The following is a 26,872-nucleotide window of genomic DNA, read 5'->3' as shown; positions in this document are numbered from 1 at the left end:
TAAATTCTTCGTACCTTCTGAAGTTTAACAATTTGCTGTTTTTCGTTCGTGCATATGTATACAATTTGACCATAAACAACTATATATATATAATTGGCAGGGTATACAAAATATACAACGTTTTTAATAGGTTGAGGATATAAACTGGACAAAACCTATTTGAAGATGATATCGGTTGATTTTTTTGTTCCTTTCACGGCCATGCATTCATCAACCGTTGTGTTCGTAAAGGTGTGTAGAGTCCTCTGTCATGTATGCCCTGCACCAAGTAAAAAAAAAATATTTCAGATAGTCCAAAGGTAACAGACATTTTTGGAGAAGCCAATATCTCTCAAAGCATCTCATCCAAAGAGCTAAAAGAGTACGGTTGCAATCCTTTTAATTATTGTTGTCATCCCTAGTTAAAGTCTAAATGAAATGGGGACATAAAAATAAAGGCTCTTTTTACCTTTGTGTGTTCTTTCATAGCAAAAAAATGAGGAATTCCGCAGAGGTAGTGCAAAAATGAATAAAAGTCAGCATGCTAAAAAATTGACATACAAGATTGAATAGAAAATTTTAATAATCATACCTTTTTGGTCATACTGGAAATTTTAGAGATAGTTCATGACTTCAAACAAGTCATTTTGGTTGCTTATAACCCTTGCTTTATCATCCACAATTTCCAAAACCTGGTTTGATCAAATAATAATATCAACATCTCAAATTTCTGACATTGGGCAAATCATAATAACAGTTTACTTGAAAAATCAGAATAAATGCATCTTGACAAAGATTTGGGACTCTTTCATTTTCTTAATGCTAAAGAATCTTCTCAATGTACTATCTCTCATGTCTAATCCAGTTTCCATTAACATCATTTTTTATGACATACTTAAATAGAAAGGATGATATGTCATACCTGTTAACACGTTTAATTATGCGCACCCTTTCTATTTAATTATGCGCATAATTAAATAGAAAAAAAAGGTTCATGATAGACATGACAAACCAAAGAACATTATCTGGTGTTGAATCATATTTACCTCTGGTCTTGAATTAAGAACTCCACTAGACATGCCCACATCAATACACCATATTCTTTCATTATATTTGCTGCATATATAAAAGTGAATTTAATTTTCCAATAGTTGAAATGTCTACTTTATTGAAAGGATGCTATGTCATACCTGTTAACACCATTAAATTGTGGAGTATGGCCAACCACCATTCCCTTTGCTCCTACAGCTTGCAATGTTTCTTCCAGAATAGAGGATATCTATGTAGAAAACAGATCAGTTCAAGAAGTAGATGATAGAATGAAAAAGATCCAATAACATATCAACTGTGAATAAGATTTTTCTTAGGTCATTTTGTTTGGTAGGACGAGACTACATGCCTGCAAAATTTGGTACTTAGCATCTGCTGAATCTCTTGAATACAGACGATTCCAAACAATACTATCATAACCTCTGGTAGCTATGAAAGGAACTGCCGGACTATCACTACTTTCACTAAAGTCTCTCATCCAAAATGATACTTCTTTGTTCATCCTCTCCAAACCATATGCAACTGCACAAATTTCAGTATGTTGTCACAGATGATAAGAACAATGGTTAATCCTTGCTCTCTAGATTGTCAGAATTACAGAAGAATGCACTTTATTACAACCAGATATCTTCATTTGCAAGTATATTATGACATGAAATGAAGTTCAGTGACAAAGTTCAGTGACTATTCAGAAGCTCTATGAGTCCATGTTACATGCTTGTAATATGTTCGAGGCAATAATTAATGGGCTTGAAATCAAAGACTAAAATGTTTAAAGTTGATCTCACAGTTCTCACCATCCAATGCGTCACTAATACAAAATGCTGAGGTATCACAAACCAATCAAATTGTTGATTTCCTATACAGGTTCACCCATGAGTCATCAAGTATACAAATACAGACACATACACATACAAGTTAACTTGTGAATGATACGTACATGTGCATTCTATAGATAGCAAATAAAAGTTAATCCATGAATAATGAAACTTTTACTTAATAAGCATCAATAATTATAAAACTTACCATGATGAGGAAGAAGGCCACCATGGCAAAAGATCCAGTCATCAACTTTAAGAACCACAGAATGGCGTCCCAGTTCACAAGCCAGTGGACCACCTGGCCTCAAAAGTGAAGATCTTGCAATAACAGCCTGCTGCCTCTGTCCTAATATTTTAGGAAATCTGTCAGCATAATGAAAAATTTTAGATACAAAAGAGATTTTAGCGTATGTTTGTACTGCATGCTGAAAGATCCACAAAAGTAGAGATAACTTATATTAACCACATTGTCGACAAATTAAACCATATTAAAACTTTTCTATCTGAAACCTTTTAGCATGGACACAGATGTTGATTTAATACTATACACATCCAGATATCTGTATATCAACATATATCTCAAATTGTTAATTTAACCTATATCAAAGTAAGGATTGATATATTAAATTCAACTCTAGAAAAAAACTCACTTGCAGGTGCTATATCCAAGTCATTTAATCTTTACCATTTTCAGAATTTCAGCGTTACTTAAAGGAGAAAAATCATATGTTGGTTAATGAAAACACAAAAGTTACATTTGAATTATGTGCATGATGCTAGACTAAATATTTTAACACATGTTTGGAAACATGAACTAATCTTAAAGCTATTGATTCTTGGATGAAAACTTAAAACAACACTATCCATAATGAATTACATGTAAAGTAACAATGTTAATACCCTTCGGTTCAGATGAAATATGAATCAAGCATTAATAAAGATGACCTAAAATGATTGATGGAGTTGGCTATTCCTTATGCTGGAGATGAGAGTATGGGCACAGAACTGCATTTGCACATAACGAGTAATATATTGGATAACTGCATATTAGTGGTATATTACATAACTACCAAATATAGCATATCATGTGTTGAATTACTCACTTACTTTCAGGTGTCACAATCAGAGAAAGATGCTAATTAACAAGACTTTAGAGTACAAATAATAATTAGTGTACAATCTTATTTTAAGTGGTAATTGAAGTAGAAAAGGTAGATCTAACAAATTATATATATATATATATATATATATATCACATGCACATGAATGTAACTTGTCATACCCCAATTAGTCCCACGTTGGAAGTCGGCAAAGACTAAGTTTGGCTTATAAGGATCTGATGAGTATACCATGACAACTTTAGCTTAAGTATTTTAGTCAATGGTTTGGACTAAACAGAGTTATTGGCCAGTTAGCCCATTAGACTTGGGTCGTGACATTTGATGAGTTGACCTAGTATTTGGGTTATGACACCCCAATTAGTCCCACATCAGAAATGGACAAAGACTAAGTTTGACATATAAAGATTTGATGAGTGTATTATATTAATTCTAGCTTAAACATTTTAACCAAATGGAGTTATTGATCAGTTAACCCATCAGATTCAGGTCGTAACATAACTTATGCATGACTTTATGACAATTTAATTTATTTTTAATCTTTCTCTAGATTAACTATGTAGATGACCAAAGCAATTTGTCAAAACTTTAACTGTATAAAGAAAGAGAAAGCAAAGTATCCAACAAACTCATATTACTAAAGCAAGTGAAACATATATGCAAGTCATTTAAAATAATATTCAAGTAATTACATCCAGGAAACAGATGTGCAATATGAACATAGTGCAGAAACCTTTAGAAAATTCCAACGGGTCCAATAACTCTCAGATGTCCTTTTCTTTTTCCACCATTTAGTAGCCCTGATCCAGCCAATAAAAGCATCATCCCAGCGACCTTTGTATTCATCCAAGTAATCTAGGAAGTCTATGCACTCATCAAATGCTCCTGGATCAACATATCTGAAATCACCTTCTACATTCATGGTTTCATGATTTCCATTTACCTAGTTAGACAACAAAAAGTGGATCATCTCAAAGATCCAAGAGGTACCATACTAAGTCATAATTGTACACAGAAAATGAGTTAACACAGATAGCGTAAACTTGCTAAGAGCATTTTCTGTTATAGACTAACACATATCTTAAATGCGCGATAAAGATAACTTTTTTTTTATTTCTAAGATGTGTCCTCGGTATGCCAAAGGTCAAGGTAATGAATCGCACATATGCAGCATACAGGTACATGTGGCTGCATATTTGGTCCAATTATAATAAAGAAATAGAAAACACTCGGTCTAAATTGTTAATAGGTAAATATATTAAGATCAAATCAACACACTGTATGGACTCATTTGAGTTATAGAAAATGAGTAAAGGCCTAGGTGAAAAAGGGACATTTTCATGAACTAGAATTAATATAATAGTAATAGTAAAAACAATAGTAGGAATGCAATCCACATATGTGGCCACAATTCAGGGCCACACCTTATGTGAGGTGGTCAACAATTGCATATGTAGCTGCACAGACCACATTTTGGAACACTGATCCATGGAACCTCAACTGTAAATAACATTCCACAGAGTTCATTAAGTAATTGGCTTACGATAATTTAACAGCTGAAATAATTATCCTTGAGTACTACAAGAAATATTGCTAACAATTCCACAAACTCATCCTGTAGACATTGTCCTCGGACTCTCCTCCAGAGTCCTAGATGATTGGTACTGTATTTAGGGATCCTCAACTGACTTAACTTTGTTCCAGAATAATAATCATTAGTTTTCTTAGTACTAGGAGGTATCATAGTCTGAGCCAGCCATTCATCATAAATTTTAGAATAAGTGTTCCATAAAACCTGAAGAAAAAATGTGGATAATGCTGTTTACAATCCAAATTATAAAAAAAACAAAGGAGAATTTGTCTCATCAAAGAATTTTCAGTTACCAGCTATTATTGTTTCATAGAAAATGGTATTTCGGCCTTCATCATTGACATAAAAGGCAGAATATTCTGGTTGAAGGTTTTAAATTTGATGAACTGAAGCATGACAACCTAGATCATGTCCAGAACAAGAAACAACAATCGAATAATCAAGTGAGCAAACCACAAAATCTAATATCCTTTCCACTAGGACACTTTTTCACCTTAATGATAACTGTTATTAAAGATTTCTCTTTTCTATTAATTGGTTGTAGTAAGGTTTTGTTTTTGTTATACTATATGATTGGGTCGAAAAAGGTTGATCCCCAGCCAAGGCTTTTACCTATCAGACTAAAATATGCAATTTTGACAATTCCACCCCTAACATAAACTAATGTGATGATGCACATATCTGATGCCTGCACATCATACTTGGATTAGATTTGTGATAACACAAAAGATCTATGTCAACAGACACATTCACTTTTCCCTCCCAATTTTATTGAAATACATATTTTACTGTTTGATATATGCTTCAAATGTTTGTGAAAGAACGTGATAAGGATTAATTATTTAGCATCTGAGATCATATAATAATAAAAACCAATCTTCAGAATTTTGAATATTCACAAAAGAGAAACATCAATTTCACAAATTATTTTTCACCTGTCATCACAAATCCTTTGCCTTCTTGCAACATGGGGTAGTTAGATAGGCATCTGAATCCATTTCTAAAATATATATCCATGCAACACTAAGTTATTGTTGTACCCAAAGTAGGCTTTGTGAACTTTCTTTTCTTCATATGGATTAAATAATAATTTCTTTATGATCTTTGAGATGATGTTTTTAATCATGGTATCAAATACCAATACCAGATCCATACTACTCCCCAATTGGACCAGTATAGGCCCGGTAACATTTCAGGGCAGGGTCCAAACAGAAAGAGAGAGAGAGAGAGAGAAGATGGGAGGAGGAGGAGACGAAGGTAGAGGAGAAGGAGAAGGCTGATGAGGATTACTAGAAACAAAGGAAGATGCGATGGTGACAAGGCAGTGGGCGGTGACAGTGAGATAGTAGGCAGTGTGGCAAAAGAGATCAAGAGAATAGCAAGAGAGAGAGAGAAGCATGGAAGATTAAAACCAAAGGATAGTTGTCACTATAAAAGAAATATAAAATGATATGGATACGGAACAGTAAGCGTTTCACTTTTAAAACCGAGTGCTAGGGAGCGTTCCATGTACCAATTTTGGGCTGAATTGGTAAATGCCAGAGGGATCTGTCCATCCGGTCGAGAGGCCAAATCTCACAAAGATGTCTTGCCAATAACAAAAACAAACAGTTTTACTATCCTGTGTCTAGTTGTAAAAGTTCATCTTCTATTAGCATTTACCAAATAACAATGTATTTATACATACTAATCTGTTTTCTTTATATGTTTTAATTAGCATATAATATGGCAAGAGTGTCTGCATACCAGAAGATACATGTATACATCATGTTTCTTTCCAAACCTAAAACTAGTTAGTGCGATTATGTATGCCATGTGCTTCTATGCTTCTGGAACCAGTAATCCTGATCAAAGAAAATGCAGGTGCAGCAACAATATAAACATTATTTAAGCAAGTCGATAAGAGCAGGTGTGAATAGAAAGAGATCCTCATATAAGTAACTATGCAATTTTCTATTGCTATGAGTTTAGGATCCTACATAACAAGATGGAAAGAATACGCTCATAATACATAATCATCAATACCTGAAAGACAGCACCGCCAGTGGACTTAGCTTGAATATCAAGTGATCTCAATAATGATAAGATAGCAATTTCATCTTCACCTCGATCAAGGATGTCTCCAACTTGAACTAATACCTACACATAAAAAAAAAAAAAAGAAACAATGCAATGTTTTATCTTGAACTTGTACAAACCAAAAACAAAATCTCTAACGTGGAACAAACTCTAAAACCAATAATTCACCTTTAGATATAAAAAAAATTGATGAATTATATGGGATTTTGGCTCCCAACCCCTAAAATAAGGTTTCAATCATCTGCCTGTATATAGTTTATTTGTCCACTGACCCTTTTTAAGATATGACTTGACTATCATCCCAACTTTAAGCACAAAGGAAGACAATCCAGATTATGTGGTTTACGCTCAAAATTTAGCATAAAGGATAAAGTTGTAAGCAAAAATAATAATCATCTGCAATGGAATAAGAATATTGTCATATCTAAAGGAAGTGAATGTCAGTGTGAAAATTTCAGGGGTTAAAAAATAATGCGATTCGAAGGGGATAGCACACAAAGCCAAAACAAAATATCACCATTGATTTAGATATGACAATTTATGTGACAGTTATTAGAAAATGGATATAAGTATGCAGATGGGGTTCAAATTTTTTCTTTAAATAGAGTAGCATATATGTGATATTCTTCCCATCCTCAATGCGCAAAACAACACTATGACGGGGAACAATGATAAACTAGTGGCATACCGTCTCTCCACCTATCCATAGATCTTGGCCATCTGAGCTCAAGACTCCAGCCATTTCAAGAGCACGTCTTGTTTTAGAAAGATCCCCATGCAAATCACCCACTGAAATGCATACATCAGTATTTGAGATACGGTGTACGGGAAATATGCAAGATATATAAACATGAGAAACTAATTAACGCAATACAAGATCAAGAACCTGTAGACAGATAAACGGGGAAAAAACCTCCAATTATCACATGCAAATGAAAAGACACTATTATTAACTTGAAAAGCTTTAAAACATATATACCACAGAATACAATTGACAGAAGAAGAAACGTTTAGGACCATACACGCATAAACATATAGAATTACTAATATGCATCCATGGCTTATAGAATTGGCTAGAATGCCCAAGAAAGAGTCATTGAGCAACAAATAAGTATTATATACAGAGCCAATGGACTTCAATATGTACGTTGTCAACTTTCATTTGAAAGCATAACGTGCAATCTTTTTGTTCAATATTTGATAAAATTTAGAAGCAATTCCGCAACAAAGGAAACATGCTACATCATAACTGCACAAATTCTTTGCGCTAGGGGGAAAATTATTCAACTGATTTTAACAAAGAAAACTCTCAAAATGAGCCTACAGATGACACGAAATCTGAATAATCCGTAAAAAGGCACAAGAGGCATCCTTAAATAAATAAATAGAACCCTACAAGATCGAATCCAAATCATTGGAAACAGAACCCCCTTCTATCTGAGTACACCACCACCATTAAGTGAACACAAACTAACTTGACTAGTTGAAAAAAACAGTTTTGAAGCATGATGCAGAAGACGAGATAAATAGATGCTAGTTACCAGCAACTATCCGACGACCTGATGCAGAGACAAAAGTCGGAGGATTTCCACTGACTGTGATCGGTCTAAGGCTACCATTAACATATGAACAACACACTGCTACCTTCCGGTACTTGAGAGGAGGAAGAGACAAGGAACCCAAAGAAACGGCAGCCATTACCTCCCTGTTTCCGTCCTCTCTCGGAAGCTCGACCTCTTAAGAATCGTGTCCATCGAATTTGCACGGCCACGGCATAGAGCTCATGAGAACACATTTCCACCAAGCGTTTCAGATGAGTCCTGGTCCCGTCACCATACTGTACCCTCACCGCGAGGCCTTTAAGTACTGGCCAAACCGACCTAATACTGAGTCCGACTTGAACCCAACTAAGCGAACCGGAGGCCCAGTGAGAAAAGCAAATCATGATCCTTCCGCTTCCGAAAATAATTAGATCAATCGGGATGAAGGCTCCGCACGAGAAAGATCGGAAGGTTCTTGGATTGACCATTGAAATCGCAAGAAAGAAATGATCGAAGAAAAACCACAAGCACGAAACGATTAAAAGATCACAAAGAGAAGAGGGTTTTAATCTAACCGAGGATTCGTACTTCCCCTCGATGAATCACGGAAAACCTCAACGAAGTTTTGCGCCATGAGATCACGCAGAAACACATTCTTGGAATGATCGAAGAGAAACCCCAAGCGAGAAGAGGGTTTTAATCTAACAGAGGATTCGCGCTTCCCCTCGATGAATCACAGAAACCTAAACGAATTTACGCGCCATGAGATCACACGGAAACAGATTCGTGAAACGATCGAAGAAGAACCACAAGCACGACACGATCAAAAGATCTCAAACGAAAGCTACAAGAAAAGGGTTTTAATCGAGTAGAGGATTCGTACCTTCTCTCGCTGAATCACGGAAAACCTGAACAAAATTTTCGCGCCAAGAGATCACACAGGAACAGATTCTTGAAATGATCGAAGGAAACCCACAAGCGCAACGCGAGTAAAAGAACACAGAGAAGACACCAAGAAGAGGGTTCTAATCCAATGGAAGATTCGTACCTTCTATCAATGATTCAAGCGAAGCCCAAACAAAATTTTCCCGCCATGAGGTACTCGGTAACAGACACTTGAAATGATCGAAGGAAATCACAAGCACGACACGATCAAAAGATCTCTAACGAGAGCTACCAAGAACAGGGTTTTAATCGAGCAGAGGATTCGTACCTTCTCTCGCTGAATCACGGAAAACCGGAACAAAATTTTCGCGCCAAGAGATCACACAGGAACAGATTATTGAAATGATCGAGGGAAAGCCACAAGCGCAACCCGAGTAAAAGAACACAAAGAGAAGATACCAAGAAGAGGGTTCTAATCCAATGGAAGATTCGTACCTTCTATCAATGATTCAAGCGAAGCCCAAACAAAATTTTCCCGCCATGAGGTACTCGGTAACAGACTCTTGAAATGTTCCAAGGAAACCACAAGCACGACACGATCAAAAGATCTCTAACGAGAGCTACCAAGAACAGGGTTTTAATCGAGCAGAGGATTCGTACCTTCTCTCGCTGAATCACGGAAAACCGGAACAAAATTTTCGCGCCAAGAGATCACACAGGAACAGATTATTGAAATGATCGAGGGAAAGCCACAAGCGCAACCCGAGTAAAAGAACACAAAGAGAAGATACCAAGAAGAGGGTTCTAATCCAATGGAAGATTCGTACCTTCTATCAATGATTCAAGCGAAGCCCAAACAAAATTTTCCCGCCATGAGGTACTCGGTAACAGACTCTTGAAATGATCCAAGGAAACCACAAGCACGACACGATCAAAAGATCTCTAACGAGAGCTACCAAGAACAGGGGTTTAATCGAGCAGAGGATTCGTACCTTCTCTCGCTGAATCACGAAAAACCGGAACAAAATTTTCGCGCCATGAGATCACACAGGAACAGATTCTTGAAATGATCGAGGGAAAGCCACAAGCGCAACCCGAGTAAAAGAACACAAAGAGGAGATACCAACAAGAGGGTTCTAATCCAATGGAAGATTCGTACATTCTATCAATGATTCAAGCGAAGCCCAAACAGAATTTTCGCGCCATGAGGTCACTCGGAAACAGACTTTTGAAATGATCCAAGGAAACCACAAGCACGACACGATCAAAAGATCTCTAACGAGAGCTACCAAGAACAGGGTTTCAAACGAATCCAATCAATCAAGGAAACACAGCCCGATAAAGAGATAAAAAAGGAAAGTAGAGGGTTCATACGTCCTCTGAATGAAACGCTCCGACCGCCGTCGCTCTGATCGAAAAGGGAAGGCGGCTCCGTGGCGCAGCGAGAGGGATCGGCCAGAGCGCGAGGCGACAGGGTTCTTCGATGCTTCGCCGGCCAGAGCAGCAGTTCTCGGATCGCCGGTCTGAGTCGTGTCGTGATCGAGCGCACATCTTATAGCACGACACCAACAATCCTACGGTTCAGCCTTTTATCTTCTGAGAGAATTCTATGTGGGTGGGAATTCTATGTGGAGGTGCGGATCTCAATTCTTACATCCAATAACTTCGTATCCGCATTTGGATCCAACCACAACTCTAGATCCGATAACTCCCCACAAATGTTCATCATATGATTATTGTCATGCTAAAGGGATTTCCGTTGTGGATCTAATGCACTTATCGGATTCAGATCCGAATCTCAATATATATACATTTCAAAGCCTCTGCAGTCCATCTTTTTTGGAGCTGAAGATGAGTCAAGAGAGTCAACTCCTGCACACGTATCCAAACAATTAACCTATCTTAATCGATTGGTATATATTGGAACTCTGGAACGGAATGGATGACAGAACGAGACGCGGGTGAAATCGAAAGAAGAACCATTGGGACTCTTCAAGTCACTCTGTGTTTGCCATCTCTTACTGTGTTGGTCAAAACCCAGTAGGGATAGCAATTCTTTTGGTAGAAACTAGGAGCTGGTTTGGCCTCGTTTCTGCCACTGGTAGTACAGATTGGATTCCAAGTTTCATCGGCGTCAAAGCAAAGGGACATGGATCTGAGAGTAAACCTCGTTCTTCCCTTAAAGACCCATCATCCCGTATCCATGTGAGAGGAGGAGCTAATAAACTGGTTAATGATGTTGTGATATGAGGAAGGTGGACTCATCTTATCTCCATTACAAAGGAAAGGACACGTTGCAGGGCCATGCATGGATCTTGGTGGCACCAAGCAGGTCTCCTGCACATCAAAGCACAAAAGATCAAATGTTGGCAGGACCTTGCATGGATCTTACTGGTACCAATCAAGTCCTGTGCACAGAAAAGCGCAGAAGACCTGAATGATTCCGATCATGCACCGGAACTCTACAGGAGATGATCTAGGTTAACCTTTTCGCACAGGGGTAGTACTCACACAGTAAGAGAGAGAGAGAGAGAGAGAGAGAGGGGCGGAGAGCTGAGTCACAGCCCGGAAACCTCCGAGGAGGTGCAGCCAAAGGCGCATAAATTATTTGGCGTGTCAGCTGAGAGGTCAGTCAGAGCCGAGGGAGAGAGTAGGGGGGTGGGGGAGAGGGGCCATCACTGTCCTTTAGCCATTCGAGTGACGCCCTCGGTGTTGGTGAGGAGATGAGGGAGGGAGGGGGGTAATACGTACGAACAGTCAGTGGCCGGCGAGCCACGAGAACCGGGGGAGGGGAGAGAGACCAGAGAGAGGGTTGCCCAAGTTCCAAGGGTCAGTGGAAATGGAGCTCGCCCTCGAGGGAACAGCAACGAGCGCTGGATATGTTGCAATCTCTAACACAGAGCCACTCGAAGAAAGGCAATGGAGGAAGATGATGACCACTTTAGGGCTCCGTGAGACCATATCGAGAGCTAAAAGGTCGAAATAAAGGCAGCAATTAAAGTTTGCGAAGCTAAACATTGGCATGTAAGGAATTCCACTGTATGAACCATTAATGGGCAATCACCAGAGCTGGTAAAGCCAGCAACTGCAACAAAACCTAACAATGCTCAGGCCTCAGGTAGAAGAAATGGGCTGGAACTTCCAAGGACTAAAAGTCAAGGAGAAAAGTTCCACCATCTTCTATGAGGCATCCATCCATCAGTCAGAGATATCTGGAAATGATTGGTGCAGCTTAAATTTACTACCTACTCATCCACACACATCAGGAAGAGGACTGCCCAAGGAGAGGTGTGTGACTTTGTCCTGTGCCTTCTCACACATCCTCTCACCCCACCACCACTCACCCACCCATGCAACCATTCAGCTATAAATAGACCCTCTTGGCCACTGCCTTCCTCACTCCTTGGCCTCTCTCTGCAAGCAACCCTCTCCTCTTCCTCCCTTTGATATCATTGTCATCATCACCATCTTCTTCTTCTTCTACCTTCTGAGTCAGAAGGTTAATGATGCCATGTTGTGGGTTCTAAAAGTATGGAACAATCTGTAAAGCTCAGGAGGGATAGCGCCATAGATGATGAGGAAGGAACTCTATGTTCTCATCCAAATGCGCTATCTATCCTGAGCTTCATGGATTCTCCCTACTACCAAAAGCATATCTGATGGCACGGTAATATACGTATGTATGTGTATATATACATCTTCTTAATGCGGTATTTATTCTACATGAATCTTAGTAACTCCCTTCTGATGTACTGCGCTGTCCTCACTTCTTTGCGTCGACATCAGTATCATCCAAAGAAGCTTCAACATGCATAATTTTCTACTAGTTTCTTTGAGGTTAGCACTAAAGCACGTAAGGATCTCTTCTCCATGTTTGTGTCTTATGTGATGCTCCTTAAATGTCTTCATTAAAGCATGTTTGTTTTTGCAAGGAAAAAAGTTGCACAGGTAATTTCATAAACAAATGAATATAAGTTGTTTTGGCTGTCTGAAAAGAAAAAATGATATTATTGTATATTTCCTTCTCTAGATTTTTGGTTTGAGAACTTTGTTCCATCAACCAAAGGCAATGCTGAGTGAAAGAAAAAAAAGAAGTCCTTTTGCTGTCGTAATGTGAAGAACTGAAATTACATATATTCTGAGAAGAGAAATCATATGCAAGTTAATTTTTTGACTTCTGGTATGCATGACAAATCTTGTTGACATATCACACATGAATCATGAGAATTGCTGAAACCAGTTGTGGATGATCAAATCAAACTGTTTGATGGCACAGAGATATGTGGGCATCAGAGTCTCTTCTTTCTTGTATTTGTTTGGTGAGAAAGACAGAGACTCTGGTCTCTGTGAAACGCACACATCAACATTCATTTTTCTGCACATGCTAAAGAACAATGGAAAAAGAAGAAGAGACTGAGCATTCTATCTCAGGTTTAAGATCCATGAATCAAGTAGAATCGGATATGCTTGAGGTATCAGAAATCATTCAGAGTGGAAGAGAGGGTTTCAATTTACAGCATCACAGAATGTGGCAGGCAGCTGACAAAAGTGCACAAAATCTCCACAGATATAGCTCCATACTAGTGCATGACTGCTCTGACAGATTGGTCAGGGTTCTTGTCTGTGCGTCAAGTATCTGCTTTAACTTTCACTACCACCACATGGATCCCAATGTTCACAGGATCACAGACCTTCAAGCTGATACCTTGCTGTTGAGCAATCACAACAACACAAACTCAAAAGCTGGCCTGTGGTACAGAGGACTGATATGTGCGGCACCATCAGAAATATAACATTTCCATGCAAGTGAAGAACCACAGGCCATGTTCCATCTACTTCATATGTCCACATACTCTGCCTCTGTGTATTTGGTGTGCTTGTTAGGTTGGTAGACAATGGGCGACAGGGAGCTCTGTGCACGAGTTTTAAAGCATTCGTCTGATATTGTAGTGCCATAAGAAGATGCTGATTAGAGTCGAACACATTGCGTTAAGTGTATCGATCGAACAAAGGATATTTATTTCCCTGAGATGTGGCTTATGTGCTGATTCTTGTACTTCGCAAGTTCTTCGACCATTTCATTTTGCACCGAGTGAGCGTCGGAAGATGTAGATCAGAGGTAACCTGGAGATCCCATATCGACCACATGAATGCTGCATTTGGTAAGGAATCAATAGCCTGACAAGGAAGAGGCGAAAACCACACACATTATGAACAGAGATGTATCATCACTGTCAAATAGAGTAGTTCTTGTCACCTCATACTTCGGCTGGATTTCTTGTCACCTCATTATCTGACAAATCACACATCAAGAAACAACAATGAGGCTATTAATGTTACCATACAGTGAGTAGATCGAAAAATGGAGATTCAAGTTTAGCTCACTGAAACCAGAGGCAGTTTGATCTGAGAAGATTGTTGACAGTGTCAAGCTTGTTTCAGGACAGATCTGTTTTAAGGCCTCTGCAAGCTTCAGCCATGGCAGCTGAAGCACATATTAGCAGGAAATATGAAAAGAAGAACCAATTTAGATTGTAGAAGATTGCATTGTGGTCTATTGGGGCACCGAACCCCCTGCATACATATACATCCAAGAGCTGCTGAAGCAGATGTTAGCAGGAAATATGAAAAGAACAACCAATTTAAATCGTAGAAGATTGCATTGTGGTCTATTGGGGCAGCAAACCCCCAGCATACATATACATCCAAGAGCTACTGAGTCTAACAACAACAAGGAACGCCTTCGTACGGGCAACACAAGTAGGTTTCATTACTTGGGAACAACTTAGCCTTCATCACTGAAAGCGGCCACTCTCTCTTGCTGCTGCTGATAACAGCTACCACCTGCGTGCCCCCTCGAACAGCTCGTTGATTCTGGTCTCCACATCCTCGACGCTGTACTTCAGATGGCGGTCAATCTGCCTGCCGACCTCCCCGGCCTGGCGCAGCCGCGCGACAAAGTTGCGGTAGACCGGCAGCACTAGCGCCCCGATGGCCAGGCGCAGCTCTGTACGCAGCTGCTCGTCCACAACCAACCACCCGACCTGCACCTTCCAGATGTCCTCCACGTAGGTGTTGAACATCCGCAGGCGCTCCCGCATCGCCTTCCCGGCCGCGGCCGACGACGACGCCGCGGCCCCGCCGATGCCGTCCATCCGCAGCACCGCCACTACTTTGGTCCACGTCGTTCGCTGGTAGTCGTTGCCCCACCGCCGCACCATCGCCATCTGCCGCCGGATCCAGTCCTCCCCCAGCAGGGCGCCCAGCTCGCTGTCCCTGGCCTTCTGGGTCATGTACCGGCCGTTGTTCATCAGGAAAATGAAGCTGAGAGGCGGCTCCGGGTAAACCTTGGATTTGGCCTCGAGGTTCGACTGCAGGACATCCATGATCCATGCGACCTGGAGGGACAAGGAGGACGAGGACGGGTGGTGGGGGTCGGGCGGTATGGTGACCCCGGTGGCATCCTCCTCCATGACTTCTTCCAGGGTCCGCCGAAAGGCGCACGCCGCTCGGAGGTAGTTCATCACATAGCGGGTGATCGGGTGAAGACCGCCAACGGGGACAGCGGCCTTCGCCGGATCCCGACGGATCAGGTTCTCGAGCTCGATAAATATCCCCCGGATCGCCGCCCCCAGGGCCCTGTGCGAGGCCGCGACCTCGGCGCGGAGGGTGGCAGAGTACTGCTCCGAGAGGAGATGATCGAGCTCGGGGAGGAGGTCATGGAGAGCCTCGTACATGTCAACGAGGCGGAAGAGGCGCTCGGGCTCGCGGGGACCGGCCGCGATAGCATCAGCGAAGCAAAGAAGACCAGCGGCCGCGGGGCGGCAGGCGGCGGCGAAGGCGAGGTCGGCGAAGGGGGGCAGGGAGGCGAAGACGCGATCACAGAGACGTCGTTCGCTGGGGACGAGGATGAGAAAGGCCATCTTGGCTGCCTTGACCCAGCGGGCGATCTCGTCCTCGAGGTCGGCCCAGGGAGTGGCCTGGACCTCGTCTGCGGCGCGGGGGCGGAGACCGAGCCGGGCGATGGACTCGTCGACAAAGCCGCGGCGGGACACGCCGTAGGCCTCGGCGCACTCGCGGCCGAACCCGGCGTCGACCATGCGGCGGGCGATCGCGTGGAGGTCGGCGATGGAGCCTGGGGGCAGAGCGTCGATCACGAGGTTATAGTCGTTGACGGGGGCGGCGACGGGAACATGGTCCTCGCCCTCATCAGCGCCGTCGGAGTCGGAGTCCTCGGAGGGAGGGGTGGAGATGCCACCGGCGGCGGCAAAGCCGTCGGGCCGGTCGAGGATGGCGCGGAACTCCTCCTCGAGGCGGAGCATGCAGCGCTGGAGGAGGTCGTCGGTGCGGTCGAAGAGGGATTTGTCACCGGTGCCGGAAGGGGACTCGAGGTCGCGCATGGTGGCGAGGAGGTCGTCAACGGCCTCGAGGAACGCGGCGGCGTCGGCTGCATCGGACCAGATGAGGCGATCGGAGGCGACGAAGCGGGAGATCTGACGGTCGAGGGTGCGGATGGTGCGCTCCAGGGGCGGCCGGGGGTCGTCCGCCTCCCGTCCTCCAGCCGTTGCTCCGCCGCCGCCCGCGACAGCGGTACCAGCAGCAGGGGAGTCAGCGGGGCTGCGTCGGCGGGGGTGTGGGCGATCGGACGATAGCTTGTCGAGGGAGAAGCGGCCATCGAAGGCGGAGAAGACCTGGAGGATGTCCTCGGCCATGGTCTCGGTCCGTCCCAGCGTCTTGGCGATGTGGCGGACGGCCGCGATCAGCTTCTCCTCCCCGTTCTCTTCCATATGGTCGATATGTATATATCTACCGCCTCTTTCTTCTTCCCCTCCTCGTTCTTCTCCCCGTGAGATTCTACTGTCACTGGTTCGGAGTCGTGGTCATGGGCGTCGAGTGCTGTGACCTATAGGGGCGGACGGAAGTACAAGTCGATGTGAGGAGAGGATTAGGGTTTGGGGGTAAACTGAAGGGTGGAAATTTGTTCGGTTTATTTGGAATTGCGAGCGAGACGCGGATTCTGAGTCATGAATCGCAGATCGATATAGGTGTATGGCAGTAGGAAGAAGAAATAACGCGGAGAGAGAGAGAGAGAGAGAGAGAGAGACATGGAGGTGGCATTCTCGCGATTAATTACTCGTCGTGCTCGGGAGATGGGAAAGCGGTACGCTACTTCCCGTGATTGGTCGCTTAAAGTGTACCTGGGATTTCGGGTAATAAACCAAGGGAAACCAACTCGTTATTGGCGAAGCTCATGTGGATCCCACCGGGACCACGATCGGACCCAACCACAGAGCAAGTATCTCGGACACGAAGTCACTGTAGAGGACGAAGAGCGGTCGTCAAAGAGAAAGAAAGAAAAGACAAAAGCCCGCTACCCTTATAGGTATGTGTCGATCAGAGCGTAGGGCGGGACCCGCAAGGGCCCGCAAGGTCGGTCCATCATAACAGATCAAGAAGAAGCAATCACAACCCTTCATTTCTCTGATCTGTTTTGCACTTTAGAAAACGTTCCCCTTTTATTTTCGGTTCTCTTTTTAACGGAATGGGCTGCACGATGTCGGACGGCGAAAGGAACGACGGAATGAAGAGGGATGACCCAACGGCGTGATTGACGGACTCGGTCCCGCGGTTTGACCAGTCAACCCCTCGCAAACTCTTTGGACCGTTTCCTTTCACCCCTCGGTCTCATCCCATCTCTAGAAACTTCCCCCTCCGCCTGGGCCCCATCTTAAACACAAAGGTTGTTGTACGGCTGAGTTGGACGTTACGACTCTAACGATCAAAGACGACAGCGTTGGGGTCCAGCAGGAAGGATGGCCGTTGGTTCAGCTTGGCAAGGCCAATGACACCGAGGCAACAACGTGGGCGGTCCAGATGTGAATTGCAGGTTCGATGGGTTGATGGGACGAATAATTGATGGATCTCATCAAATCATCGATCAATTTGCTACAAACCAGCAGTTATTGACCGTTCGTTTAGACGAATAGTCCGGCTGCAATTGAGTTACTTGATTGGATGAGAAACGTAAAGGGAACGCCGACCCTTTCAGATGATATCTATCAGATAGGAGATTTGAATTCGCACGACCCAAACCGACGGATGCTTCCGGATTCAATCTGATCAGAAGCAATTTGAGCATAATATGAAATATAATTTTTTTGTATTTTTCTAAAGATTTTTTTTATTATAAGAATGAGAAAGAAGAAAATTCTAGGTCGTTCATCCCACCGTAGAATCGTTGATGCACGAATCTCGAGGATTTCCGGTTTAGGGAAAGGGCGAGAGTGGGGGAGAGGTTTGTTGGAAGTGAGGGGTAGCGGAAGATGCCGTGCCTCAACATCTCGACGAACGTGAGCTTGGAGAGCGTCGACACCTCCGCCGTCCTCTCCGAGACCACCAAGGCCGTCGCCAAGATCATCGGCAAACCGGAATCTGTCTGTGGACACCTTCCCTCGCCTATTTTATCCGATTCTTATTTCCTTTTCCTGTATGTCTTCCCTCTTGTCTTTTACCGTCGCTAGGAGAGCCCTTTTTTGTTTCTATATTTCCAAATTTTGAATTGTCTCGATGGACATGGGGTGAGGGGTTTCTAATATTTGGGATTGGACTTTTAGAACCGCATTTTTATAAGAAAAGATACGTTTTTTTGTAATCTGAAATTAACGGGTGCTAGTAAGCTTTCTGTGATTTCACAGTCTCTGAACTGTTGGTACGTGTATTGCCCGGACAACTGTTGGCAGGTTTCTGTGATTTCGCATACGAGACCAAGAATTGGCCAGTTGTTTGGCTACGGCAAAACCGAGAGGAAGATTGAAAGATGGATAAGAAGGGATGCCATAATTTGATAAATTCTCTCCTATCTGTTAAGAATTATGTGACAAAATTTAGTGATCGAAGTTGATTGAGTTGCAATGACTTCAGAAAAGAATTCCTTTTACTTTGTTGTATTATTGTTGATTGACTGCATATTCTTATAGGAACATTTGTTAAAAGTGTAGCAATTTTTTACTTGGTGGAATTCATGATCTTATAATCACCCTGGTGCTCATTTTTACCTAAATATACAGGTTCTTCAGGGAACAACTTGCATATTGTATTATTACTTTTAGCTCATTCGCTGTTAGCTTATGTTGATGTTCGATACACCAGTGAAGTAACATTGGCACTCATTGATCCACAGATAGTTTAAAGGTTTAATTTCTTGATTTCGCATGTGTGCATTTTTGTTAAGAGATAATCCATGGCGACATAATCTTACGAGGGCTAGTATTCTTTTGGTGAGGATGAATAGCATATTACATGTTTAAATGTCTGGTTTTTATGGACAAAATTTTGATACCTGTTTGATTAAATGGATTGCAAAAACAGTGATTTCTTTTAAATGTGTGTTCATGCTATAACACATGGGACATATAAAAATAGAGACGGAGAGAAATAAGCTGCTATCCTTTGACAGGAATGCCACTTTAGTTCCTTCAGTCCATATTTAATTGTTGCATTATTAAAATAAAATATCCAGTACCTCTTGATTGGAAAGGAGAGACTGTTTCTTGTAAAAACTGTTAAATCATTTTGTTTGCATTCATATCTTGACTGTCCTTTAATCCAGGTAGTGGAATGTTTCATTGTAGTCCACTGGAACTGGAGATTTAGTATTGACTAAAAACCGCTATACCTTGTCTTTTCACTAGATGATCGTGGCTATATTAGAGAAATTATATGTAAAACAAATTCTGAGAGAAATCACTGACTTAGGTGTAAAAGAAGTGGAGAAGCCATGGGAATGATCAGAGATGGCATCGCTTTGCACCTCTGGTTCCTTCTCAATGTGCCTTCTCATATTGGCTCATTCTTGCGTTCTATTGCTTTCTTTTAATTTCCATGGACAAGAAATTAAGACTGGTTTCTTTGTTCTTGTGCTTATAGGACTCCATATCTTAAATTTATCATCAGTTGACTTTGGTTAGTCGTGTAATCTTTTGTTCTTGTTTAGGACATAAGAAGCTGTTTATATTCTCTCATGTAATCTCGAGTTTCCATTTGACATTATCCACTTGACATGATTAGGTTTTCATTCGATTTTGTTGCAACAAGTTGATCGTTTCTTGTACTTGTAGGTTTGGAGTATGAGATGATTAGCTAGTAGATATCGGTACTTCTACCTTTGTCATGTAATATGGTTTACCTTTTTTATATAATTTTACAGCTACAATTTCTGGATGTGTTTCCTGTGCCTTCATATATTTCGTTTGACCTTAATCTTATTTGCCATTTACTTTACCTGATCCAAATGCTCATATGATTGTTAACAGTATGTGATGGTCGTGCTGAAGGGATCAATACCCATTTCATTTGGCGGAACCCAGCAAGCTGCCGCTTACGGTGAATTAGTGTCCATCGGAGGACTGAATCCTGACGTGAATAAGAAATTGAGTGCTGAAATATCTACTATTTTAGAGAGTAAGCTGTCCGTCCCAAAGTCACGCTTCTTCCTGAAGTTCTATGACTCAAAGGCAAGCCACTGTTGCTTCTTTAGTGCAGCACCGTACGAGTCATTAGTAGTTCTTGGTTTTTCTCTCATCGCAGTTTTCTTGTTTGTTAGGCCAATCAAGCACAAGAACATGCTCAGTGTTTGCATGCTTTGCATCAGCAATAGGCATGTAAATGACTATTTATTGGTTCAAGTCTTTTTGTATTCTTAGCTATGAGTATATGCATTACTTGATGTGTTATTTCCTAATCTGTTCCATTTATGCTCAGTATAACCTCAACATTTCGATTATTGCAGGGTTCAGACTTCGGGTGGAATGGTTCAACTTTCTAAAGCTTGAATGATATTGCCTGGAACATCAGCTTCAGTGTGTGTAGCTTATGGTTGATGTATAAACGAATGACTATATTCACTTCTCATTCCAGACAATAATCACTTTCTTTTATGCTGTTTGACATTTCTTTCTAACATAGAACAAGTGATTTATTTGGTGATCTTCATCTTCATTTGCTCTGTAGCATTGTTTTATACCCATTGTCGTAAATATCAATATAATTCAAAATATGTTGGTAGCAGGGTGTCTTTGGGACCCTTTGATTGACATGATTTGGATTCAATCTGTTATAGCTGATTGGAATCCGATGATGGGATCCGAGGAACGGATTGGTCCGATGCGGTCACCTCACCGCCGAAGTAGCGTGTAATTTTCCCCTGTAATATTATATATATATATATATGGACGATTTCCTTAAAAATTATCCATATTTTGAGTTTTTTAATTAGTAATTTTTTTTTCTCAAATAGTATTTTTTAATTTAAAAATATCTAAATTATCTCTCGAAAATTTTTGTCACCGTGTTTTGGTTTGCTAGTGTTTTGACTATCATAATAAAAATATTATAAAATTTATTGAAAATAAATAAGTCAAAAGGAATTAAAAATATATTAGAAATCATTTGCTATATTAAATAAGTATTTGTAATGCTTTAAGAATAACAATTATAGTGTATAGATCATTATAATATAAATAATATAATATTTATTTATTTATATTAAAATTCGATGAGAAAATTTTGAGAAATACTTTCTTTTTTAATTAATTAATTTTATAAAAAAATAAATGACGAAATTAAAATTCGAATCTAAGATCTTATGATACATATTAAAAATATTATTTAAAAAATAAAAAAAGTACTATTTAAAAATACCTAAAATATATGTATCTTATAACAAAATCATGATATACTGTCAAAATTTTTACCCAACACATTTTGAATTAAAAATATTATTTAAAAAATATAAAAGGAATATCGATTGGAAACACCTAAAAAATATTTTAGGTATTTTGTAAGAAATTCGTCTTTTTTATTTACATTTTTTACTTTAATTCGAAAACGTTGACCAGATGAAACGCGTGCCGAGACCACCTCTTTCTCCCCACCTTCCGTTTCTTTTAGTGGAAGCAAACCATCTCGGTCAAATCCCCTATAAATTTCGCTTCCCGAACCGAAAATGATGGGAAACGAATTATTCAGCCTCTTCTTCTCTCCTTCTCGCTTCGTTGGTACTTCCCCCCGATGATGTCTTCCGCCCCCTCCCCGCCTCCCCTCCCCATCTCCGACCCTCCCTCCGGCGCCGCCGCCGCCGGTTCCACGGCCCCGGTCTCCACTCCGGCCTTCCGGCTCTTCCTCTCCCGCCTCTCCGACTCCGTCAGCCGCTTCCTCTCCGAGCGCCGTCCCTGGTCCGAACTCGCCGACCGCTCGGCCTTCTCCCGCCCGGACACCCTCGCCGACGCCACCTCCCGCCTCCGCAAGAACCTCGCCTACTTCCGCGTCAACTACGCCGCCGTGGTGGCCGCCATCCTCGCCCTCTCCCTCGTCACCAACCCCTTCTCCCTCCTCGTCCTCCTCGCCCTCCTCGCCGCCTGGTGCCTCCTCTACCTCTTCCGCCCTGCCGATCCGCCCCTCGTCCTCTTCGGCCGCACCTTCTCCGACCGCGAGACCCTCGGCGGCCTCGTCCTCTTCTCCGTCCTCGTCGTCTTCCTCACCTCCGTCGGATCCATCATCATCTCCGCCCTCGTGGCCGGCGCCGCCATGGTCGCCGCCCACGGGGCCTTCCGCGTCCCCGAGGATCTCTTCCTCGACGAGAAGGAGACAGGCGCCGCCACCGGGCTGTTGTCCTTCCTCGGTGGGGTTGCATCGTCCGCCGCTTCCGCAGCCAGCCCCACCGTCGTCGCTGCCCGCGTCTGATGCGCGGTATCTGAAGCTTTTCGGCTAGGATTTGCTTCATCGCCGCGTCGTCTCATACGGTGAAAGCGATCAGATCATGATGCCATTTTTGGGCTATATTTGGATGCTTATAGGATCTTATATGTCGGATTCTAAATCGATTTGTATACTTCCTCAATCTAAATGTTTCGCTGCTTTGGATTCTTTTCTGCTTTCGGTGCAACAATGTTACGATAAGGTATTGGTCGATCGATGCCATTCCATTTTGCTATGGAGATGATGACTAAGATGGATGCTGAGAATAGACATTAAAGCATCAATTAGGATTCCAACTAATGCATCAAATTTAAAGCGCAAGCGTAACACATATTATGAACACACACACACACACACAATGAATGTTGCATGATTCTCTTCAAGCTCACATGAATCCATGTCGATCGATCGATGTTGAACAGAAGCGGCAGCGCTTGTAGCTCTTACACCTCCTTCACCATCTCAACTCTGCATCGTTAAGCTTAGTTTCCGCAGCTATGTATCCTCCTCTATCTTGACGGATCTCTTGCGCCAACTCAACGCCTTGGCGAACCGAGGAAGCTTCAGCAGCGAGTTCACCCTGCTCACCCCATCAAGCGCCGTCCACTCCTGTTGCGATCCGCCTGCGCCCACCTCCATCTCCGGTTCCGAGACCTCGCTTCTCGCCGTCCTAAAGCTATCCGTGCAGGAGAGGTCCGCCGAAACCGTGCTGTCTCTCCGAATTCCGCGGGTTGGCTTGTTGGACGCAGGAAGAGGCTGCTGGAGGAAGAAGCAGACGACGGTGCAGTCGTCGACCTTGGACGTGGGGTGCTTCGTCCGCCACGCTCGAACCGCGCGGTCCACCACTTGCTTGGCCGCGGCCGACCGCTTGTTGGCCGACGACACTATCTTGATCACCTCCTCGTTCGACAGCACGTCCCATACCTGCAGCAAAGCATCAGCTTCAGCCGCAGGCCAAGCAAGAGTCGTACGAAGGACGTACGCACGCCGTCAGTCGCGAGGACCACGAACTCGTCCTTGTCCGACAGCTTCCTGTGGGAGATCTGAGGGGTGGCGATGAGCCCGAAATCCTTGAGGCACAAGTCGCCGAAAGCTCTGGCCATGGCGAGCCCCGGACTGTCCTCGTCAGGCAGCCATAGCCTGTGCACTTCAGGTTCTTCCTCGAGAGAGAACACTCTTCCCCTGCAACTCCTAATCCTCTCTGCTTCACCTGACGAATCACACATCCCATTTAAGACCAATAGAAACGCAGACGGTAATGCATTTGCTGCAGCTCACTCGGAAGATTGGGTTTCTGATCCACCGTGAGTTGGACCGGAACAAGTTGGTCGTCGTCGTCTCGAGTGCAGAGGACCGCTCTGGAATCTCCCAAGTTGGCGATTATCAAGTGATCCCTCTGAGAAGACGAAGGAAGAGAGACGTAAATGTCGGTATTGGTTACTGAATCCAGCAGCTTTACGGTGGACATCATCGATCTACCTCTTTAAGGATGGTCACAGCTGTGGCGCCGCTGCAGATGCAATCGATCCACGGGTGGTTGCTCAGCTCTTTATCCAATTCCTCGAAGGCACTCACGATGGTAGCATTCCACGAGGCGAACCAGCCGTCGCCGTCGCCGCCGGTATCACCAGCCCCACCTTCGAAAGCCTTCATCCCGGATTGCAGTCTCGATGGCAGGGCGTCGCGGACATGGCATGCGACCCTGTGGCCGTACGGCCCGTGTCCGTCGAAGACGCCGCAGAAGATGGTGCCTTGGTCTCCGGCGAAGCCCTGCGGAGGTCAAAGCTACGGAAATGGTGAACGGACGAGGATGATTGCAGCATGAGATCAAGAACAGATAATTGAGGTTACTATGAAGAAACAAATCATTGAATCGGATTACTGAGATCTGCATGCATCCAAGAACAGCTGCCAGAATCACACCTCCCACAAATTCCTCTTCGACAAGCATAATTTAAGAGATGCAATGCTCCAACAATGATTGGGTGAGTTGACGATTGGCGGTTACCTCCCACAGGGTCATCGCGTCTTGGTTGACGCCTTTCCAACCCTGCTGCGTGAACATGGACGCCACCATGCACGAGCCTTTCAACCTCACGCGCCCGCCGCCGTCGCCGACACGCACGCTGTCCTCCTCGGCCGCGTAGAACGCATCGACCTGCTCCATTGCTCCGGAGGTCGGCATCCGCCCGACCTCGTCCCTGCTGCAACACCCTCCCATCTTCCCCACCTCTGCTTCCTCCGCAAGGCCAAGATGATATGATCCGCCGTTAAGGGCGAGGGGAGGGAAGGGAAGAGAGAGAATTAATGAGGCTCCGGGTGGTAGTTATGGTTCCTTAACTGCGAGGAGGAGGAGGAAGCATTAATACATGCTGTGTCTTCCAACCAGTGCATCAACCGCTCTTTCCTTCATTATCCTCGTGGTTTCTCCAGTTATATTTGATGCAATTATTTTTGTCTGCATTAATGATCGACCGGAGATGTAGGTGACGACAACTCTTTGATGTTCTCTCTCGCATCCAAATTAAATTGAGTCGACAGATTGGCACGTCCTGCGAGCAGCAAAGCCAGTTGGCGGATAGCGTCTGGTGAGGGGCTTCTGCAACTATGGGAACGAGGCGTTTTAATGCGGATTTTGTGGCTTAGCTCATTAGATATATGGCAATCCAGAAGCCACGTGTGCACATATATTCTATATATCGACGGATGTTTCGGAGGAGATAAAGGCATTGCAAATATATGGGGTCCAATAATGAGTATGTGTTTCCAATTGGAATCTATGTTCTTTTGGAAAAACATGATTTATGTATGTATATATATATATATATATATGTAAATATTAACAGTAACTATGAAAAAGCAAATCAACATATGGTGGAAAGATTATGTAACTATGGATTGTCATAGGGTATGAAAATTATTTTAAAAAATCAAGTACAAACAGATTATTACCACATGACAACAAAAAGAATCCCTTCAACAAGAATTTATGGGAATCTTTGGAATTTATAGGCAAACAACATTCCCTTTGTAGAATGGTAGATTAGTAAATCGTATTGTAGGATTTACTAAACATTACTGTTCGTGTAAACAACTTTAAGCCGTTGCGTCGGGCCAACGCGGCTTGGTTCGAGTCCTGATGACGGGGATCCTGTCGAAGGTCTCTCGGGGTTGCCGACGGGGGTGGCAAAGCAGATCGGGCAGCGTTGGGGCTCACCGGAATGTCCTGCGAGGTAGGGTCCCTCTCCCTAGCACCGGCTAAGAGGTGACTCGGTCTTCATACCTACACACAGGTCGGGTCGGAACTCGGCCCGACCCCTCCGATGATCAAGTCAAGTGATGTCAAGAGGTCTGTTTTGTGTGTCTTTTCTCTTTCCCCCCTTCTCTGTTTAGCATGCAAGGGTATTTCTAGGGAAGCTTATTGTGCCCACTTGTAGGGGGCAGGCTCGTACTCCTGATAGCGTCTGACACTGACGTTAGCATGGTGTGGAGGGCCGAGCCTGAGCAGGTGGTTAATGTGCCTCAACCGACGTCCCGGTTCGTTTGACCAGGTGCTATCGGGTCAATCGAGGCGTGAAGCATCATCCGGGGCAGCTGACATCGGCTCGTGTCTTGTCGCCATTATTATCCTCATCATATTTCCCTGCCCCCCCCCCCCCCGCCGAAGGAAGCTATGCTTCGGTTGCTGTGAGGGGGGGTCCGAGGCATGGCTTCGGCTTTGAGAAACTGTCCTAGTGGGGCGTTTGCCGGTCCGTTGCCAGGGGTGTGGGAATCGTGAGGTTTAGCAACCAAGAAGGGTTGGATGCGCAACGGTGACATCGGGTAGTGTGCGGCTGAGGAGCACAACTTAGTCGAGCAGGGCGGGCGGATGTTGCGATTTCGGGTGACCCGCGGTCGAGGAGCACAACGCAGGCGGGCGGGCCGCGCGGGTGTCTCGGGGAACGTGCAGCCGAGGGGCACGACGCAGGCGGGCAGGACGCGCAGGTGTGGTCTCGGGGAGCATGGAGCAGAGGAACACGACGCAGGCGAGCTGACCGCGCAAATGTGGTCTCG

General features: G+C 43.5%; 5 protein-coding genes across 10 annotated transcripts; 2 read left to right on the top strand and 3 right to left on the bottom strand.

The window, feature by feature from the left end:
- Positions 1 to 64: 64 nt before the first annotated feature.
- LOC135679367 (shewanella-like protein phosphatase 1) lies at positions 65 to 8,485 on the bottom strand. 4 transcript variants are annotated; one of them, XM_065193044.1, is made up of 10 exons: positions 8,340 to 8,485; positions 7,327 to 7,427; positions 6,585 to 6,698; positions 3,661 to 3,911; positions 2,056 to 2,213; positions 1,379 to 1,551; positions 1,170 to 1,258; positions 1,026 to 1,095; positions 572 to 671; positions 65 to 259 (listed from the first exon to the last, which is right to left on the bottom strand). In XM_065193044.1, the coding sequence occupies exons 1-9, from the start codon at positions 8,431 to 8,433 to the stop codon at positions 594 to 596; spliced, it is 1,128 nt and encodes a 375-aa protein (XP_065049116.1). In that variant the 5' UTR covers positions 8,434 to 8,485; the 3' UTR covers positions 65 to 259; positions 572 to 593. The 4 variants fall into 4 exon arrangements, with proteins under 4 accessions (XP_065049116.1, XP_065049117.1, XP_065049118.1 ...); XM_065193045.1 differs by having other exon boundaries at positions 2,056 to 2,191; positions 3,702 to 3,911; positions 8,340 to 8,482; XM_065193046.1 differs by having other exon boundaries at positions 8,180 to 8,460.
- A 6,204-nt stretch (positions 8,486 to 14,689) lies between these two features.
- On the bottom strand, positions 14,690 to 17,155 carry LOC103992540 (exocyst complex component EXO70B1). The gene has a single exon (XM_009412279.3). The coding sequence runs from the start codon at positions 16,849 to 16,851 to the stop codon at positions 14,902 to 14,904; it is 1,950 nt and encodes a 649-aa protein (XP_009410554.2). The 5' UTR covers positions 16,852 to 17,155; the 3' UTR covers positions 14,690 to 14,901.
- Positions 17,156 to 18,292: 1,137 nt separating this feature from the next.
- On the top strand, positions 18,293 to 21,055 carry LOC135679366 (uncharacterized). 3 transcript variants are annotated; one of them, XM_065193042.1, is made up of 4 exons: positions 18,293 to 18,498; positions 20,377 to 20,577; positions 20,667 to 20,724; positions 20,853 to 21,055. In XM_065193042.1, exons 1-3 carry the CDS (start codon positions 18,388 to 18,390, stop codon positions 20,718 to 20,720), a joined length of 366 nt encoding a protein of 121 aa, XP_065049114.1. In that variant the 5' UTR covers positions 18,293 to 18,387; the 3' UTR covers positions 20,721 to 20,724; positions 20,853 to 21,055. The 3 variants fall into 3 exon arrangements, with proteins under 3 accessions (XP_065049114.1, XP_065049113.1, XP_065049115.1); XM_065193041.1 differs by having other exon boundaries at positions 18,294 to 18,498; positions 20,667 to 20,720; XM_065193043.1 differs by lacking the exon at positions 20,667 to 20,724 and having other exon boundaries at positions 18,294 to 18,498.
- Positions 21,056 to 22,099: 1,044 nt separating this feature from the next.
- LOC135679365 (PRA1 family protein B4-like) lies at positions 22,100 to 22,992 on the top strand. Its single transcript, XM_065193039.1, has one exon. The coding sequence runs from the start codon at positions 22,133 to 22,135 to the stop codon at positions 22,802 to 22,804; it is 672 nt and encodes a 223-aa protein (XP_065049111.1). The 5' UTR covers positions 22,100 to 22,132; the 3' UTR covers positions 22,805 to 22,992.
- Positions 22,993 to 23,085: 93 nt separating this feature from the next.
- Positions 23,086 to 25,117, bottom strand: LOC135679364 (probable protein phosphatase 2C 73). Its single transcript, XM_065193038.1, has 5 exons — positions 24,828 to 25,117; positions 24,299 to 24,589; positions 24,098 to 24,215; positions 23,806 to 24,029; positions 23,086 to 23,743 (listed from the first exon to the last, which is right to left on the bottom strand). Exons 1-5 carry the CDS (start codon positions 25,038 to 25,040, stop codon positions 23,315 to 23,317), a joined length of 1,275 nt encoding a protein of 424 aa, XP_065049110.1. The 5' UTR covers positions 25,041 to 25,117; the 3' UTR covers positions 23,086 to 23,314.
- Between the last annotated feature and the right edge of the window lie 1,755 nt (positions 25,118 to 26,872).

Source organism: Musa acuminata, chromosome BXJ1-7 (genome assembly GCF_036884655.1).
Source record: "Musa acuminata AAA Group cultivar baxijiao chromosome BXJ1-7, Cavendish_Baxijiao_AAA, whole genome shotgun sequence".
Classification (NCBI taxonomy): Eukaryota; Viridiplantae; Streptophyta; class Magnoliopsida; order Zingiberales; family Musaceae; genus Musa; species Musa acuminata.
This window is presented reverse-complemented; position numbering and strand designations above follow the sequence as displayed.

Bases quoted from the DNA above. Each gene is read 5' to 3' on its own strand.
- LOC135679367 (XM_065193046.1), bottom strand. From the start codon at position 8,336: ATGGCTGCCGTTTCTTTGGGTTCCTTGTCTCTTCCTCCTCTCAAGTAC. The intron at 3,912-6,584 runs GTATTGATGATT...TTGTCTAACTAG, and splicing joins CTGGCGGTGCTGTCTTTCAG to GTAAATGGAAATCATGAAAC. The intron at 672-1,025 runs GTAAATATGATT...TGATCAAACCAG, and splicing joins TTCTTAATTCAAGACCAGAG to GTTTTGGAAATTGTGGATGA.
- LOC135679366 (XM_065193042.1), top strand. From the start codon at position 18,388: ATGCCGTGCCTCAACATCTCGACGAACGTGAGCTTGGAGAGCGTCGAC. The intron at 18,499-20,376 runs GTCTGTGGACAC...GATTGTTAACAG, and splicing joins TCATCGGCAAACCGGAATCT to TATGTGATGGTCGTGCTGAA. The intron at 20,578-20,666 runs GCAAGCCACTGT...CTTGTTTGTTAG, and splicing joins TGAAGTTCTATGACTCAAAG to GCCAATCAAGCACAAGAACA.
- LOC135679364 (XM_065193038.1), bottom strand. From the start codon at position 25,040: ATGGGAGGGTGTTGCAGCAGGGACGAGGTCGGGCGGATGCCGACCTCC. The intron at 24,030-24,097 runs GTGAGCTGCAGC...GTGATTCGTCAG, and splicing joins TCAGAAACCCAATCTTCCGA to GTGAAGCAGAGAGGATTAGG. The intron at 23,744-23,805 runs GTGCGTACGTCC...GCTTTGCTGCAG, and splicing joins TGGTCCTCGCGACTGACGGC to GTATGGGACGTGCTGTCGAA.
- LOC103992540 (XM_009412279.3), bottom strand. From the start codon at position 16,851: ATGGAAGAGAACGGGGAGGAGAAGCTGATCGCGGCCGTCCGCCACATC.
- LOC135679365 (XM_065193039.1), top strand. From the start codon at position 22,133: ATGATGTCTTCCGCCCCCTCCCCGCCTCCCCTCCCCATCTCCGACCCT.